This window comes from Drosophila nasuta, chromosome 3, assembly GCF_023558535.2.
Source record: "Drosophila nasuta strain 15112-1781.00 chromosome 3, ASM2355853v1, whole genome shotgun sequence".
Taxonomy (NCBI): Eukaryota; Metazoa; Arthropoda; class Insecta; order Diptera; family Drosophilidae; genus Drosophila; species Drosophila nasuta.
In genome coordinates, this window is record NC_083457.1 from 6,488,866 (window position 1) to 6,505,931 (window position 17,066).

At 36.7% G+C, this 17,066-nt stretch overlaps 3 protein-coding genes across 18 annotated transcripts; 1 reads left to right on the top strand and 2 right to left on the bottom strand.

The window, feature by feature from the left end:
- The first annotated feature begins 854 nt into the window (after positions 1-854).
- LOC132789704 (uncharacterized) lies at positions 855-2,946 on the top strand. The gene is made up of 9 exons (XM_060797901.1): positions 855-954; positions 1,010-1,102; positions 1,156-1,265; positions 1,332-1,426; positions 1,486-1,614; positions 1,669-1,823; positions 1,879-2,023; positions 2,083-2,333; positions 2,389-2,946. Exons 1-9 carry the CDS (start codon positions 913-915, stop codon positions 2,503-2,505), a joined length of 1,137 nt encoding a protein of 378 aa, XP_060653884.1. The 5' UTR covers positions 855-912; the 3' UTR covers positions 2,506-2,946.
- LOC132789705 (copper chaperone for superoxide dismutase) lies at positions 2,503-3,597 on the bottom strand. The gene is given in 4 exon segments (XM_060797902.1): positions 2,503-2,714; positions 2,775-2,818; positions 2,820-3,416; positions 3,467-3,597. Coding segments are annotated over 4 exon segments (792 nt in total). The 5' UTR covers positions 3,482-3,597; the 3' UTR covers positions 2,503-2,578.
- A 171-nt stretch (positions 3,598-3,768) lies between these two features.
- Positions 3,769-12,972, bottom strand: LOC132789706 (uncharacterized). 16 transcript variants are annotated; one of them, XM_060797908.1, is made up of 5 exons: positions 12,871-12,972; positions 12,765-12,810; positions 12,016-12,038; positions 11,906-11,948; positions 3,769-4,370 (listed from the first exon to the last, which is right to left on the bottom strand). In XM_060797908.1, exons 1-5 carry the CDS (start codon positions 12,931-12,933, stop codon positions 4,012-4,014), a joined length of 534 nt encoding a protein of 177 aa, XP_060653891.1. In that variant the 5' UTR covers positions 12,934-12,972; the 3' UTR covers positions 3,769-4,011. The 16 variants fall into 16 exon arrangements, with proteins under 16 accessions (XP_060653891.1, XP_060653893.1, XP_060653890.1 ...); XM_060797910.1 differs by lacking the exons at positions 11,906-11,948; positions 12,016-12,038; positions 12,765-12,810; positions 12,871-12,972 and adding exons at positions 11,508-11,595; positions 11,657-11,743; XM_060797907.1 differs by lacking the exons at positions 11,906-11,948; positions 12,016-12,038; positions 12,765-12,810; positions 12,871-12,972 and adding exons at positions 10,253-10,373; positions 10,436-10,519.
- Between the last annotated feature and the right edge of the window lie 4,094 nt (positions 12,973-17,066).

Sequence of the window (17,066 nt, forward strand, 5' to 3'; positions counted from 1 at the left end):
CATTTTAGCATCATCGTTCACTTCTTCCAGAAATTCCCAGGTTCCATTGATAGTGGAATCGCGACCAATTATCCTAGATGATATTTTCACCAGATTACCAGGAATGTCAATGGTATCTATTTGTGTCACTTCATAGGTTTGACCTTAAGTTCCATCGAGTTATTTATAAATATAAAATAAATAAAATCTACACAAAAAAATGTTGTAACTTACACGGCCACAACTTATAGGTCTCAGGCAGAAAATTAACATATAAAAGATATCAGCTTTGAAGTACATCATGCTTAATTATTCTCAAACATACTGGTAATACATTAATATAAAACGGTCTATTTATGCACGATGATTCTGCCAATAAATACTATGTTAATTGCGTATCTGTTTTGTTATTAATTAACTTATTAACATTTCATTATAATTCAGAACCTCCCAAAGCGTGTATTAAATTTAATAACGATCGAGTTTATAGCAACAAATAAGTTAGTGTTTGCTTAAATTTAGACACCTGATAAGGGCATTTTCAATTACTTTTTTGTAGGTGATTTATTGTAGCACAATATTTTTATCTAAGTTACACCATAAAAAAAGAAAATAGTTTTTTACTTTTTCAATATATTATTTGAAGCTCTCATAAAATATATATCCAAAATAAAAAGAAAACTATGCGTCTATCAAATCAAATATATGTAAAAATATTATCATTTTGACTTGAAAATACATATTTTTGCTGGAACACTTTAAATTGTTGTCTTGCTAACGTTTTTATTTTGAATTGAACATCGAGAGAGTTGCCACCAGTGATGAACAAGCATAGTTTTTTTTTTTTGTATAAGTGTATACACACTGGAGTTGATTTTGTTATTGGCATGGTATGTACACACAGCTGCGACTTTAAGCGGGAAATAGAATTCAATGAGTCTCAATATAAGCAACAGTTTTGGATTAACTTGCAAAGTAAATGTGGTATTTAGAACAATTTTGATAATATTTAATAACTGCTTTATAATAGGTCTTAAGCAAACAATGTGACAGTCCGCAGATTAACTCATGGGCCACATGCAGCCTTTTGGAATTGCTCAAATGCTTAAACGCAAAGGAAAAGGTAACTAAATGCAAATTAATTTAATAAATTAATTTTAATGTTTAAGAATTTAGCTCTTGCTGACCAAGTACTTTTGCCAATTGCCGTTAAGTGTGGGCAGTTTTCGAGTGTTGCGGCAACTGCAGCAACTGAGAATCCTCACTGCAACCGAATATATTTGCAGGTAACTTACAAAAACGAGTTCATAATTAACTATTAACTATACTACTTTATTAACTATATTTACTAGTATTTTAGATGAAGAGCAATTGCAATTGATACTCATTGAGTTTCTCGAAAGTGAACACGATTTGCTAGCAAATTTATTCATCGCGGCACATTATGGTGAACTCTTTATTACAGGGACACTATCTTAAACGAAGAATTAATGTTTTTATTATTAGATTCACTAAATACAATTAAACTGAATAATATGCTCGACACGGCATTAAGGCATCTCTTTGGCGCCCTTGCTAATAATCCAAAAATCAGCAATTTAAACTATATGGAGCCATTGTCCAAGTCCTTACCCGGTACGCAATGGATTAGGGCTTGTTAATTGTTATACTATAATAATTTCTTCACAGTTGATGTCTTAATCAATGTGTGCCTGGAAATGCATTTAAGCATTTTATTGGAGTTACATGAGGTAGAAGATGTTAGTATGGCATTTAAGCTCTTTAGCACTTGGATCAACGAGGGCGTCGACGAGCTTACCTTTGTCAAGAGTCTAACAGGCAAGGTAAGAATTGAGAAATAGTCGCGAATTCTTTATTAATATTTCACTTTTTCATTAGCTACTGGTCAGACATCAGAAAGAGATGCTTAATTTTCTATTTAAAATGTCTGCAACGCCCAACTTTAAACATTGGAAATACTATCTCATTGCGGTGCAGTCAATAGCCAGTCTGAACAACACAGAAACCATTTCATTTGCAAAAAGTAAGACAAATACTTTTACTTATTGTTTAACATTAAATTTGATTTTGATTACTAAATAGAATATCTCAAGAGCCGATTGCTTCATGTGGCAAGTTTAGGCTGTCAGCTCTCCATGTTGCATCTGCTACTTACCGCTCGTGCTGTGGCAGCCACAACACTAAATATACAACAGAATTTGGATAATTATGCACAGTGGTACAAGCAAAACATTGGCGAAATGTCATATGCCCTAAGCAATGAGCAATTCCAGATCGTACTCAACCTTCTAGACGATTCTGTGCACTACGAATTGGAAATTGATTATCTAGAGGTAAGGCAACAATATATTTAATGTAATGTGTTTACTGAATTTGTGTGTCTTGCAGATTCATGCAGCGATTGCCATTTCGCCAGGCGGGAAACTTGTGCAGGCCTATAAAACCAAATGCAAATCACATTTGGCACGCTTGAAAGCGGCCAGCAAACAGAAAGATAACAAGTAGAGTACACCCAACAATTACACATATATGTATTTACACACCAATAAAATGTAAGTCCCTTCAACACCAATTAACATTATAATTTTTGAGAACGCTGTTTGCCGGCCAGCGGTTTATTCCGTTCATCCCAAAGTGTGACGCCATCGCAGGCACAGATTCGTTTAAAGTTTTGCAATATGCCAGCCGAGCGAGCAATTATGCCACAGGCAATTCTAAAACAGATCATGAATTAACATTTTTACACAACAATTTTTTGCAACTCATTCACTTACCTATCTCCGGAATTGCCATCGATAAGACTCTGTGCATTGCCCCCCGCGTCCGAAGTCATCAGCTTTTGCTGTTATGACCACGGCACGTCCAATTATGTCCCACATTTCCAACGAGGGATCTACGAAACGGAATGTGGCACGACCGGCTTCATCAGCGCGTATGTTCCCCAAATCTCCAGCATGTCGTTGTGTGGTCGCTGCTTCGGGGCTGCCGTGCGGCGACTGGCGTGGGTTGTAGTGACCTCCAACAGATGCACAACCCTGGGACACATCGCCACTTTCGTGAATATGAAGGCCATGCAGTCCCGGCTCCAACCCATCCACTACGCCGTCCACAACGACACCAGCCTGTTGCGCTGCGATGGTTGTAAAACGAACTGCGCCCTGTATAGGAGTTTTGTCTACAACCGAGCCAGTCATGTTGATAAGCGCGACCGCCGATTGACCTCCAAAGCCTGATAGCACAGCCTGACGACCTGTGCTCTCAATTTTGTCCTGCACCTCGGACCACGGCGCTGTTGTCTGTATAACTACACGACCCTGTATCGGGTCTACTTCAGTGTGACCCATGCACTCCAGAACGTGTCGCAGGCTTTCCACGCATTTCGTGTCGTCTTTGAGTATTTTCACTGCAAACTCAATCTGCGCGAATGTCAAAATTCATTGGGGTACTCTTCTAATTATTTATTTACCTTTATGGCGCTCATCGCATCGTTTAGGTTCTCGAACGTGTAAGAAAGTTACAAATACTGTGTTAAGTGTGACCGGAGTTGAATTTCAAAGCAAATCACATTTCCCATAAACTAGTATATTTTAAAGAATATTAATGGTCACTCTAGACAGACACAATTCTACATCGATATGTGTAACCTGTTCGAATTTACTTATCGAAATTCAAAGTTGAAGAATGAATAGGCGAAAAACATTGAAATATACATATGTATTCATTAAGCTGAAAGGAGTTATAATTAAAATTTCAGTAAAGAAAAAACAAGTAGTGTTTTTTTCTATCGTTTTTTACCTATATTATACTTTTTATTGCAGCTTAAATTTATAAATATTTACAATTATGAATGTCTAAAGTTAATTCCTAGCTATACTTTGTAAAATCACACATTTTTCATATCTCAATATGTGGCACACACAAATCTACATCTGTGTGGACCACAGAGTGGCACGGGGGAATGCTGCAATAACAGATTCACACTGTATGCATTTGGGATCACTTTTGCTAATGCTACGCTGGAATTTGTGCAGCTCGCGACGTGGATGGTGCCGATTCCAAGGCACTGGGACTTACAACAATGCTGCTTGGATTCGGATCAGTCTCGGAGTACGGGGGTGCAGGCAAAGCGACAATGCCAATGGGTCCCGTTTCCACAACTGGTGACGTTGGTACGGAAGGAGAAGCAGCAGCAGCCGCTGTCGGCGTTGTTAGATTGCACATGCGCATAACTTCATCATAACTGGGCAGATCCTTCTCATCCTTCTCCAACTGCTCGCGGATTCGTGCAGCTTCCTGGCTGTTTGGTTCAATAAAGAATATATCCCCATATCGGTTATTCTGTCGCCCCAGCTCAATATTGTTCTGACGGTCTGAAAAGAGGAATACAAAAAGAAGTCAGTAATTACTAAAATGTATGCAAAATACGTTATTTTGATGTTAACAGATTTAGAGTACCGAGCCGGAGGCGTTGACGTTGTCTTTGCCGATTCAGCACCATGGTATTGTGCATGCGCATTGCCAGCTATTGAAACAAAATAAATTATTATTGTGATAATGCCATGACGACAAATCCCCAGACGAGTAATCACTGTATAATTACGTATATCAGCTGGCTTATAACCAATATGCCAAACAGGAAGCCCAAAGCCACAATCAAATTGGTTGTCAAAGTCATATTGCGATTTAGAGAACTGAACTTCGTCGATACAATTGCCTTTGTGCTAAAAAAACTGTTTTTCATCTAATAATAATAATACGAAACTTGATGGTGTGCCGACTGCTTCACAATTCAGTGATTAGATAAACCAACCAACCCCTGACACCCCCACAACATTTGGCACACGTTACTATACCATTTGAATTACGATTTCGATGACGATGTTGGTATCGATATTGATTGTGTTGCCGGTGGCAGCGCGATGGACACAGTTTTGCTAGCGTTCGGCTCTCGATGCGCACATAAAAACAAATGACCGGCAGAAAGCAGAAAAATAAGATAACTAGCGCCATATAGATGAGCACATGGATGGCGTATTCAGTGCCGAAACTCATGATGAATTCGATTGCACTTGGAAACTGGATTCGAAGTGCAGAAAGAAGTCGGCGCACATTTTCAGAGACGCCCGCAACATGCAACCGACCGTGGGACACTAATCGAAGAGAGCCTATATGTACAATAATACTTTGAAATGGAGGACTACAAATGTGGGACTACGTAGGCAGTGTGGATGTAGTATATGCTGGCACTTGTTTCGCTTTGGAGCGATAAGATTATGTTTGTATGTGTATATAGCCCCACGCAATACTCATACGATAAACGAAGTTGCTAAACTAAATTCACACACAGACCCGTATAATACGAGTACAAGTCGATTTTTATGGCGGCTCAATGATTCCGTTAGTTTGATAACTTTAAAGCCCAGCAGCAGTTGAGAGAGTACTCAACTTTGGGAAAGCTTTCACGCACACACACACTTACACTGACGTCTACGAGCGGTGGGCGCATGCGGCGCAGGACAACAACATCGTATAATCCATATAATCAAGCACTATCGAAAGGGAAACAATAATGTAACTACTAAACACATAATACACATTAAAAAGTCCATTCGAATGTTTACCTGCAATACTATGTAAGCTAAAAAGCCAATGATTAGCAATAATATAAAGTAAAATGCGGCACCGACTTCCATATTGCCTCAGGTTCTGGCAAAGACTAACTCAAGTAAGCTTATCAAAAAGCTTAATTAGCCCAGGCACCAGCGGACCTTATCAGACGCACTTCAAGCCATATGATGATGTCTAAGCACTCTAACCAATTGTCAAGATATATAGACATGCATATCTATGGTACATACCGCGAGATCGTTGCACTCGAGTGTTCCGCGTCCGATTCTGGGGGTCGCGATTCTTGTCACAGCACTTGAATATTAAAATCCAAACCAAGTACTAAGGAATTGTTGAAAAAACATCAGGATGATCAAAATTGAACGATCAATAAAACGAAGCTAACAAATTACCTGAAGCAGCATGTAAACAACTGGCATTGCAATTATTATAATAAAGAAAAATATGAAATATGTGGCAAGAAAGTGCATCTTGAAACTAGACAGGAGAGTGAAGATGCGTTTGGCTTGAAACGTCGTGCAGAACTACGGCTAAAAACAAGGTTAGCAGTGAATCAGAATCATTCTTATCAACCGTACAATGGCTGCAATTAGCCATCGAAATTGGCCAAGTTTTAAACCGACAACCTGCTTATCGAACACCAAAAACAATCGCGTCGATTAGATTACGACCATATGCAGTGGGCAGTTTATATTGTACAATTATCCTTATAGGCAAATGATGCACATACCTTCCTCGGGTCGCCACATTTCGCAGCAGAGCCAGGCAGTGCAACGCAATAAGCAACAGCATAATGCAAAGGCCAGAAACAAAAGGAAAACACCGGAAAATATTGTAATAACACTCATATTGGCAAGCTTATTAAATTCAATTCGATTTCTCAATGTCAATTACTCAATGTCAGACTCGATCGTATGTAGTTCGGTAGCAGACTGTTCGAATATTTAGATTGTGCGATTTTGGAGTTATGTACACACATTCATATTCGTATTACTTATCAGCTTAGCCAATTCTCGCCAGCACAAGTGCGATTTTCCTGGTCAGGTGGATTCCTTCCTCATGCCGAGTGCCCGGAGTGCGAAGAGTACACGGTGCACACATAGAGCACACCGAGCAAACCAAGTGCGATATGGCCGCACAGTGAGTGCGAGGTGATAAGATAAGATTTGCATCATATTTTTTTTGCTGTGTACAAGCGTGTTGAAATGTGGAGCGTATTTAGTCAGAGGCGACAGGAGTATCACAGAAAAAAATATATATTTCAGACATTCATAAATAAAAAAGTGCTCATAAAAAATGGTATGAAGAAACTCGACGAACAACGCAAAGTTGAAAGAAGCTTGCGCTAGAGCCAAGTGCGGAAGCATTCAACACAATTGCAAATTAATTCAGTGTGTGAATAAATACTCGAGAGCATAATGTGAGCCACAAGCTCGTTAATTAGTTGCACAACGCAATCTATTACTAACTTGGTCTAAACGAGCTACTTAAGCGACCCGGTTGGAAAACAATTACACCACAAACACTGGCGGGAAAACATTTTTCACATGTTCAACAAATTGTTAACTTGTTTCCCAAATTTCATTGCCAAAGTCGAAGTTTCCCTAAACAAAGATTTGCGCAGTGTCTGAAAAGAGCGTTCCAATTCCAACTGAATTAGGTCAATTTTTTGATGAAAATATATATATTAGATAAGTCTTTGGGACTTTCCGTTCCACTTTAAGCTTCAGTAGCGCATTCCATTTCTTTTTTAATTATCTGATTGCTTAAGTGTGCCTTTTTGCTGCTTAGTAATAAACGTTCTAATTCCATTTCATTTAAGCAGTTGAACAAACTTGGTTTTAATATTCCACTCGAAATATCACTTTAATTTTTTTCTGTGTAAATTACTTTGCAAAATTATATCAAGCTTTTTGTTGTGCTCAAGAGTAACAAACTCATTAAGAATTGCTTGAAGTGTTTCATATTCTTTGTACTTTAGGCTCACAAATTGTAATTGTTGTTACATTATCTAATTCAATTCGATGCACTTTTATTGCAATATAATATTTTAAGTGCTTGTGTCACTCATGACGCAATTGTGTTGAAGAATGGCAATAAATATTTCACTTTTTTTCATTTCACAAAGGTCACTCCGTGTTCCAGTTCCATTTTACTTAGTATACATGCTTATTTACAGCTTTATTTATATTCCGACAATCGCATTGTTTCGTGCAGATTATTTTCCAGTAAGCACATACGCAATTTCTTGCGCGTTTCAATTCCGTTTGATTTCAGGCAATAAAACACTCCCCATATCTTAACTTTAAAGTTCACCATAAGGGGTTATTGTTATCATATCGAGCACTCTTTCTGACTGACTGGCAGAACAGATAAGTTTTAATGAATGGTGGTTGGACGCAGTTTTCAGTCGCTTGCTGACAGTTTTCAGCTCTCACCTGGGATTGATTCCTCAGACGCACCTGATGGATCAATACGTATTTGTCGAAGTACGCGAGGCTGATCACGTCGTGACATTGGAATAGTGGGTGGATCGACATGGGATTTCTGCATGGCGCAAACACAACACAACTGTGAAATTCAAGAAATAAGGAAAATAAATGCGCACTAGCTCATTGCGAAATGGGAAACTTACGCGCACTAAAATACAGACGATTACAAGTAGAATGAAATACACGATATAAAGACTGACATCGACGGGCATTTCGAGAGTTCGAGAATCGTTATTTGTTTTTTGGAAGGTTCCGAATTTGGAGTTCGCCACTCACAAGACACTTTCGACAAATGACAAATACGAATTGAACGCCTCGTTTAGCGATAAATAAAACTTGGTCTTATCTAAAATGGTGATTAGTTCTATATGTTATATATACATATATAGCATATTTGTATTTTGTCACAATTATCGAGGGAATTTTTAATGAGAATTGTAAAGCACTGAAGTTGGACTATAAACTCTCTATCTCTATCATATCAAATGAAATCCAAGCCCATACGCACCTGTCGAGTTAGAGGCCCGCCCGTCATCGGCGCTGTAATCCTCCGAGTTATTGTTGCGAATACTTTTGACACACAGCTATCAATAGAATTAAAGCGACAATCAGAGCACCGTAGGTTGATGTAAATTATTTGAGCAACTTACGAATGTCAGCAATAGAATCAATATGAATATATAGAATAGATCGGTCAGGTACATTACAAAAAATTATTTATTGCGGAAGAGCTGGGTTAGGTTCGTGCGAACCGTTTGAAGTACAAGAACTAACGTGTGAAATTGCAGAAACTCTGAGGGAATAGCTGTTTTACTTTGTTGACATGCTGTTTGTATTGTATTATTATTATTATTATTATTATGAGTGCAATCATTAAGGGGGGTTATCTTATCGCTTAAGCTTTATAACTAGCTGTGCGATATTATTAGAATCATTACAGTTATAGATGGGAAAATTAATCTTACCCTCAAGTGCTAGACGCAACATCATTTCGCGTCGCAGCAAGACATGCCTGTTCCACACCTCCAATTTCATTTTGATAATCAGATAGCACTCCTTGAGAAATCAATAAATCAAATTGAAATGGGAGTGTCCCACAATAAAGCCTAGGCTTACCCGAAAAATTAGCACGAGAGCGATCCCTATGAGAATGCCACAGAACCAAAATTCCGTGTACATTTGATCAAAATCCCTTTCACAATTTAGTAAATAGACAATCAAGTTAGAAATTTAAAAAAGTCGAAAATAAATCACATTTTGACTTGTTAAACTAAAACAACTTAGCTCACCCATTTCAGCTCGATCTTTGCTGCAAAGTTGCCAATATCGAAACGGTCCCAAATAAGTCTTGAGTTAGATAAAATAACAATAAGTTGGGAATGGAAGGAAGGGATATTTGCTGCCAACAACTTACCCTTAAAAGGATGGAGAATATGATTATAAATGATATAAAATAATACCACTCCATAAGTTCCATAATCTTAACGAAAGAAAACACAAGCGGACAGTTGAGAAGACAACAAGCGAATGTAAATGAGATCGGAACTTTAGCGACCCATCTTTGCTATCAACGACTAAGATAAGAACAGCGATTACGCTTTTACTGCAGTTTATTTAAGGAGTCTATTTTTAAATGATATCTCAGTTGATCTTACCATGCAAATATCCCACTCGATCTACCCTCATCAACGGGAGACGACCTTGCGTTGTACGAGCATTTGCCTCGATAAATGTTCTTACAACTACCTTCGGAAAATTAAGAATTTGATTTTAGTTAAATTACTTGTAACTGATAAAAACTAAAGCTCACCCAAATGAGAATCAGTGTCAATAGCGCGAGAGTCGACATAAGAACCCAATCCTGCTCAGCCATTGCTTTACAAAGAATAATTGTTACACACAACGACTGTCAGATTATTATCATTGGGTTGACTACTCTGATTTAATCTGCACCATTCTTTTTATAAGCTGATGACTCTTCGGAATTAAAAAGCTTTCCTATCTTATCGGGTAATTGAAATTATATTCCAACTGTAAGAAAATCAACCGAGGGAAGCTAATGGAAAGTGATAATCATTTGTGCTAACATCAAGTGTTATCCAGACTTCCGTGCACTTATCTTAAAAGCTTACCATCGGTTTCAGTAGTGCTCCCTGAATTATAAGTAGCATTACCACTAGCATTAGTAGTATGAGCTCGTTGTTCTCGCTCACGTCTGCGGTTCTTCCCCTTGGCATAAGCTTTGACGACAACCTTTTCAAAAATATGCATTCAATAAGGAAAAGTCTACTATATTCCATACAATTATTGCTCACCCATACTACAAATATTATGATTAATAGCAAAAGGTAAAAAGCGTTGAAATATTCATTCGCCATTGCCATAGGAAATTCAATCAAAAGCGCACAAAATCAACGAGCAGCGTTGACAACTTTATAAAGACTGCGTGATTAGCGAGTTGGGATCTATCGTTTGTTTGTTTGTTTTATCTATGATTTTGTTTTGTGTCGATGTACAGAAAGCTTTGTTATCTAATCTCAATTTTTTTCATTTTGCGAAAGGTGGTCAATCAATTTTCTATGATGTATGATATTAACGCATGTGGAAACCGTGGAACAGGCGTGAACAAAACTCAATGAATCAATGGACCAAAAGATAGATAATCGGAATGATTTACTTTGCTTATCTGAGGATCAATAAAGCTTACCATTGGAGTCATTGGTGACGTTTCGACGACGACGTTCGGGTCGCTCATTCTCTTCATTTAACCGAGCAGTTGTGTAGGCTTTGAACAAACACTTTAGCAATGGGGAATTACACGCTTTAATAATTTCACAATTTATTGAAACATTATTGAGCTTACCCAAATGAGTCCTATTCCTATTAAAATAAATACTGAAACAACTTGCCAAGCATCCTCCATTGCAATTGAATAGAACAAGAACTCCTTAACTTAATTCAAGAAAATTCCAGAGAAGTATCGACAAATTGCGTTGACAACTTTATAAAGACTGTTGGAATCGGTTTTTATGATCTAACACTTGGTTTCATTATCTGCGCCGATGTTATCTAATCGACAGCCATTTGTGGTCAATTAATAGCCAAAGCCGTCTTATCGTCGATTGAACCAAGATGGGCAAACTTAATGGGGATGGACCAAAAACTATAAAATTGAGTTTCAGATAATCGAGAGTAACTTAAAGCCTGGGTTATAATGATATCATACGTTATTGAAAGTAAGCAACAATAAATAAATATTAAAATTGTAAATTATTTAACAAGCTATTAGTTGAGTTATTTAACTTCCGTAAGTATTTTATATAGTGAAAATCAAATCCCACTCCCATTGTTTCTTTTCTGATTCATCGACTTATCTGTAAATCTTACCGGCTATATTTCTGCGACGTAGGCGAGAGCTCAAGTGTTGTTCATCAAAAAGTTCAGCGTCTAAGTCAGAGCAACCTTTATCCAAACACTTGGATTATACAAATTTGATTAATTCAATATATTCAGAGTGCATGAACTGCATAACTTACTCTAAAGAAAAGGCAGAATAGTATTATAAAGAGAATAACAATAGTGACAGCGGTGCCAAAATTCTCAAACATTTTGAAGCGATAAAAGAAGAAACAACGACAAACTACATAGACAACCTAATGCCGACTAACTAGTCTAATAGCTAGCAAAAAGCTATCTCTTCGCTATCTAAAGTCTGTCATACATCTTATCTAATCGTATCTCTATTTATCCCTTACTCATATAAGAGTTGAATATCATCAACTTACCACTTTGTTGCCTCGGTGGATTGTTGGAAATGTGCGCCAAAAACTTTTGAAAATAGAAATGTATAATTATAAGCTGTGAATTTCATCGGCAGTTTTATTTCTCCACTTACACAACTTGCGAAACATATGGAAACTACAATCAACGCAGGACCAAGTATTGCGACAATCATTGTGGGATATTCAATAGATCGTGAAAATAAATTTAATGGAATAAACGCCTTCAGTTCTCGGCGGCAAACAAATTCGACTAAACCCCAAAAGTTTGATAATGGGCTTTTGTGCAAGGTATAATCGCAATTAATGTAGAATCTTATCAATACAATAGAAATTTTATTTTATTCACTGTGAATGGGCGCTACTCTAATTAACCACTTCAAGTTCTAGTATTTAGATTTGCTACTATCTCTAAACATCATATCTTTTAGTCGTGAATCAGCATCTCAAACGTGATTCACTCAATTGATTTATTTATTCTTTTCACTCGCACTCAGGATTTGGTAGTTTTAATCTTCGCAATTATTTGTACTTTACTTGACTCAATTAACTTTATTTTTTCACACTCACTCAAAGGACTTGAAATTTCTTATCAGCACACTTAATTTTGAAATTGTTAACTTAAAGCTTTAATTGTTTGTTTTTTTATGCCAATAATTAAATTGGCTAATTAAAGTGATTTCATTTTTTCTTGTTCACCCAGCTGAACAATTTTTATTGACGTGTTAAGTCCATTTAAAATCTTTTGTGAGAACCATTAATATTATTTAAACAACAGAAAATTAATATGAGTTATTTCAAGTCATAATTAAAAATTGCCAATTTAAATGTGAAACATTAAAAAAGTGATTTAATTTGGACTTACTATTAGTTCTACGCCGAGTTGCGCTGGTAATGGCTAAGGTTAAGATCTGCAAGAATAAATTAAATAATATATACAAATGAAAATTATTAAATAATGTAGTGAATACCTTTGCGAAGACGATGAATGCAAGCACGAGTAAAGCTATGCATATATATAGACCAATTGCCATGTTTGGTGGCCACCAGGTCACCACTACCGATCTTTTCCAGCGGCAATTAGTAATCGAACTGAACTGAAACGTCTTCCGACGAGTGTAAATTAAAAATAGAAACAATTTTTATATACGGAAACAAAACGAAAACAAATAATGGAAAAGGTAAATGCGATAAGCGAACTGCCACACAGCACACACATTTGTATTATATTTTTGTCACTTTAATCGTACAATTGAGTGTCTTATCGGTTAAATTACTTATAACGAAATCCCCATCTCTGACAGCCCTAATTATTGAAGGGAGTTTTTAATTAAACGCAACTCAGTTGTACAATTGAAATAATCACCGCAAAAGGTCACTTGACAACAACAACACGAAAACTGAACTTAACTTCAAGTTCAACAGCAATAAAAGCTCAAGAAAAAAAAGAAGAAAAATGATAAACAAAACTGACCCATTTAATAAGGCAAAAAAGCAATTACAGTGAGCTGCATAAATAATTATGGGGCAGCTACAAAACTGAACTTGCTGAAATGGTAACACAGGCATGATAAATACACCAAACTGAAAATAATAATACTCTGGGAGTTTTGGGAGAGGCTTCAATTAGAGGGCAGCAGCACCGAACTGCGAACTGCGCCCCCAACAAAAACAAAAACAAAATCGAAACAATGGAATTTGTAACGAAATGCGAATTTCTTGCATTTGCTTACAAATCGTCAATGGAACGCATAGATTTATAGACACAGAGACAGACGAACGCCTTGAACTGAGATGGAATTAATTAGAGCGCATAGCGAGCACTGAGCTCAGCATTTCTTTTGTTGGCCGCACACCAATTGGCAACACCTCACAATCTGCCGTTAAGCAGCGAGCCATGCCCAATCTCTGGAGGTGATACTCTCGTCTTGGTCTCTGTCTCTATCTCGGTCTCGGGCCATTCACAAAACACCTTAGAGCATTACACAGCAGATCACAGATCGGCGACAAACGGCACGCTTCACGCACCCGACAACAAATCAGCAACTCAACAAACCGTTCAACAATGTGTAGCGTAGTAAGGCAACTCTTTTGGCGTTGCAATTGATTTCAGATTACACAACATTATAGTGTGTGAATGATTGCTTGTACCGGAGCGTGATATTAATTGCAAGACTGAAAATAGAGGTTGAGTTAATTATGGAAATTTTGAGAAATTAAAAGAATCATTTATTTCATTATTAAATAAAATACAGTAAAGTTGATGGAGTCTTCTACAAAACTTTGTGCAATAAGGAAATTGATAAGAGATACTTCTGCAGACGTGTTTTATTAAATTAAATTAAAAAGTATTGAAAGCTTTAATATGAAAAGTAATGCAGTTCATTTTGTCTCTAAATAAAGAGATGACAATTCCATATTTATTAAAATAAGAAAAAACCAATTCTCAAGTTAAGAATCACATTATTATAAGAGATGATGTTAAGGCGACAACAATATTTTTGATATTTACAATAAGGAGCTGATAGAAGAGAAGACATGGTAAGGAATGACGACTATACCAAGGTTTATTCTAAATTACAGGTTAAAGAAATTAAATAATAAATGTTATCCAAGCATTAAGAAGACAGTTTATCTGGTGTTTAGAAGTTTGGTTGAATGAATACAGCTTAATTTTTCTTTAAATTTAGAGATGATAACTACACTAATTTTTAGTCAATCAAAGCCCGTTAGTTTTAGAAGACTATCATATGTAAAATGAATGGTAATTCACCAAATTAGTAATTTGATAAAATCAGAAATGACTTGAATCTGAAATCCCCAAAGAATCTTAGAAGAAAATAACTACAAAAAATAGTCACCGAATTGGTAAAACAGATCTTATAAATAAATAGCAATTTAAAAAAAAAATGCAGCTAACATAAAATTCCACTCACTTGCTGCATTGTATTCATAGCTTACTTAGATCAGCTTAATTACATCCATTTTAAAAGTAAAATGAAAGATAATGTCTGTGACAGTTATCAACTAGACAAAAGTATTTTTGTTCACAGCTCTCTGCTTAAAACTCAACTCACTTCCTTCCGCTCCAGCTGATCATTAAGCGTATGCTGTGCGAGCTGTGCTCATGGTGAAACATTTGATTTGCATTTCTTTGTGGGTATCAACTCCCCCTTTACCTTGCCTCTCACATACAAAAGACTAGCCAGCCCCCTTCAATGTCAAGTTCAAGTCATTTCCGTAAGCCCAAATATTGCACTGATTTTCATAGTCGAAAGCGAAATCTTGATAGCACTTAAATGACTCTTGGAAAAAGAACAAAACCGAGCAGCATGCTAGACTTGTGGTTACCTATCAAAAGAAAACTCCGTTGTGAATTATTCTACTTCCTACTCATGCTTAAGCAAGTCATGCCCGACTGTAAACACGCCATGCTTCGAGGGTATCGTAAAACAAAACTTACAAATCATGCGGCGCACAAGTTCCGGCTGTTTGTTTTTTATGGTCTTTAGGTTTCTGAGCATTGTTCAGCAAATGTGAAATGAAAATCCCCAGTGGGTGTGCTGTCAGTTAGAAGTACGATCGTATTTAATTATCAAACATTCGAATCAAGCGCCGAGAGATGGACAGACTGACCGAGAGAGAGACGGACACACACCCAGGTAACGAAATTGGACAGAAATTACTTAATCTAATGCCTAACTACGAGCACGTATGAGAGCCGCCGCTAATTTAATGAGCTGACAGCGCCCAGAATCTCCACAATTTGCTGCAGAGTTAAGAGTTAATATAATCAATTTCAATTCGCCACTCATCGAGTCAAACCTTGAACTTCCCCAAACAACTAATTAGAACGTTCACAGATCCCAACTCGCTGAACACTGCGCTCAGACTTTCGCTTTTTATGCCATAATACACTACAGAGCTTGGGAAAATAAACAACAACAGCAGCAACAACAATAATCAAATAACGAAAACAACAAAAACAAGCAATTAAATCATAATCGTAATTCTTGTGAAATACTCTCGAATCTACGTAGTTTGTATATATCTGCTATATATATTATATATAGTACCTGGCCCAGGCCCATCAAAAGGAAAGGGGCTCTGTCGAATGATATAACATTTACGCATTGCTTTTGACTTTGTCTCTGTCTCTGTGAGCCAACTGGAGCATTAAGGCTAATTAGTTTATAGACAGAAAACACTCTCAACCTTTCTCACTCTCTATCTTTCGCTATCTATGTTTATTTTATAGTATTTCTTTGAGTGTGAACAATCTTTTAATGGGTAAACATTGTTAAATGTTTTATTTCTGTTTTTGTTTTTTTTTTTTCTTGTATTTTGCTAATTCATTACAATAAAAATGTACGTGTGTTGGCAATCATTCTCGAATGTCAATTATAAAGCGCTTTTAACTTGAAAATCGAATTGTTAATCTATAAACGTATGTAAAATAAGTAAAGCTGATGATTACTGCAAACGGTTATCTCTTGTGATCATAAAGTTAGTACTCCAATTAGTTGTTAGTTTTGCAATTCGAATTGTTGCCAAACTGCAAACTGATTTTGTGCAGATAACAAACATTCCAATTAAATTGGATGTTACAGAAATTACGAGAATTATAAAGGTAAGCAACAATTCCTTGACATTGTTGTAAGAGCATTTGAATTTCGTTTTTGTCTTTTTGGGGTTTTTTTTGTTTTGTTTTTGCGTCGTTATGGCCATAATTTCGAATTGAACCTGACCGTCTGAGGCAGCTGAACACAGTTATGAGGCAAGCGCAGTCACTGTGTGACAATCAGCAACAACTTCCTCAAAAAAAAAAACAAAACAAAAAAAAGCCGCCACACCGTTTAGTCCAGGCTGTTGATGTTGCCACAATGCATCATTGTGCTTTGCAGTACTTACAATCCACAGTGTAATGGATAAATTTTTGTTTTTATGACTGTCATTAAAACCATTTTGCCTTGCAGCCAAACAGCAAATGCGAATGGAAATAGCCGCGCATGAATCAAGAGTTCAATTTTGCAGTTGGCAATTTACAGTTTTCAGTATTCAGTTTTGAATTTGTAAGTTTTGTCAATGCATTCAAATGACTTTTGGCAGTTGAATGCGAGCATGTTATTTATTAATTATGCAAAACCCAAACCAAAAAAACAATCTG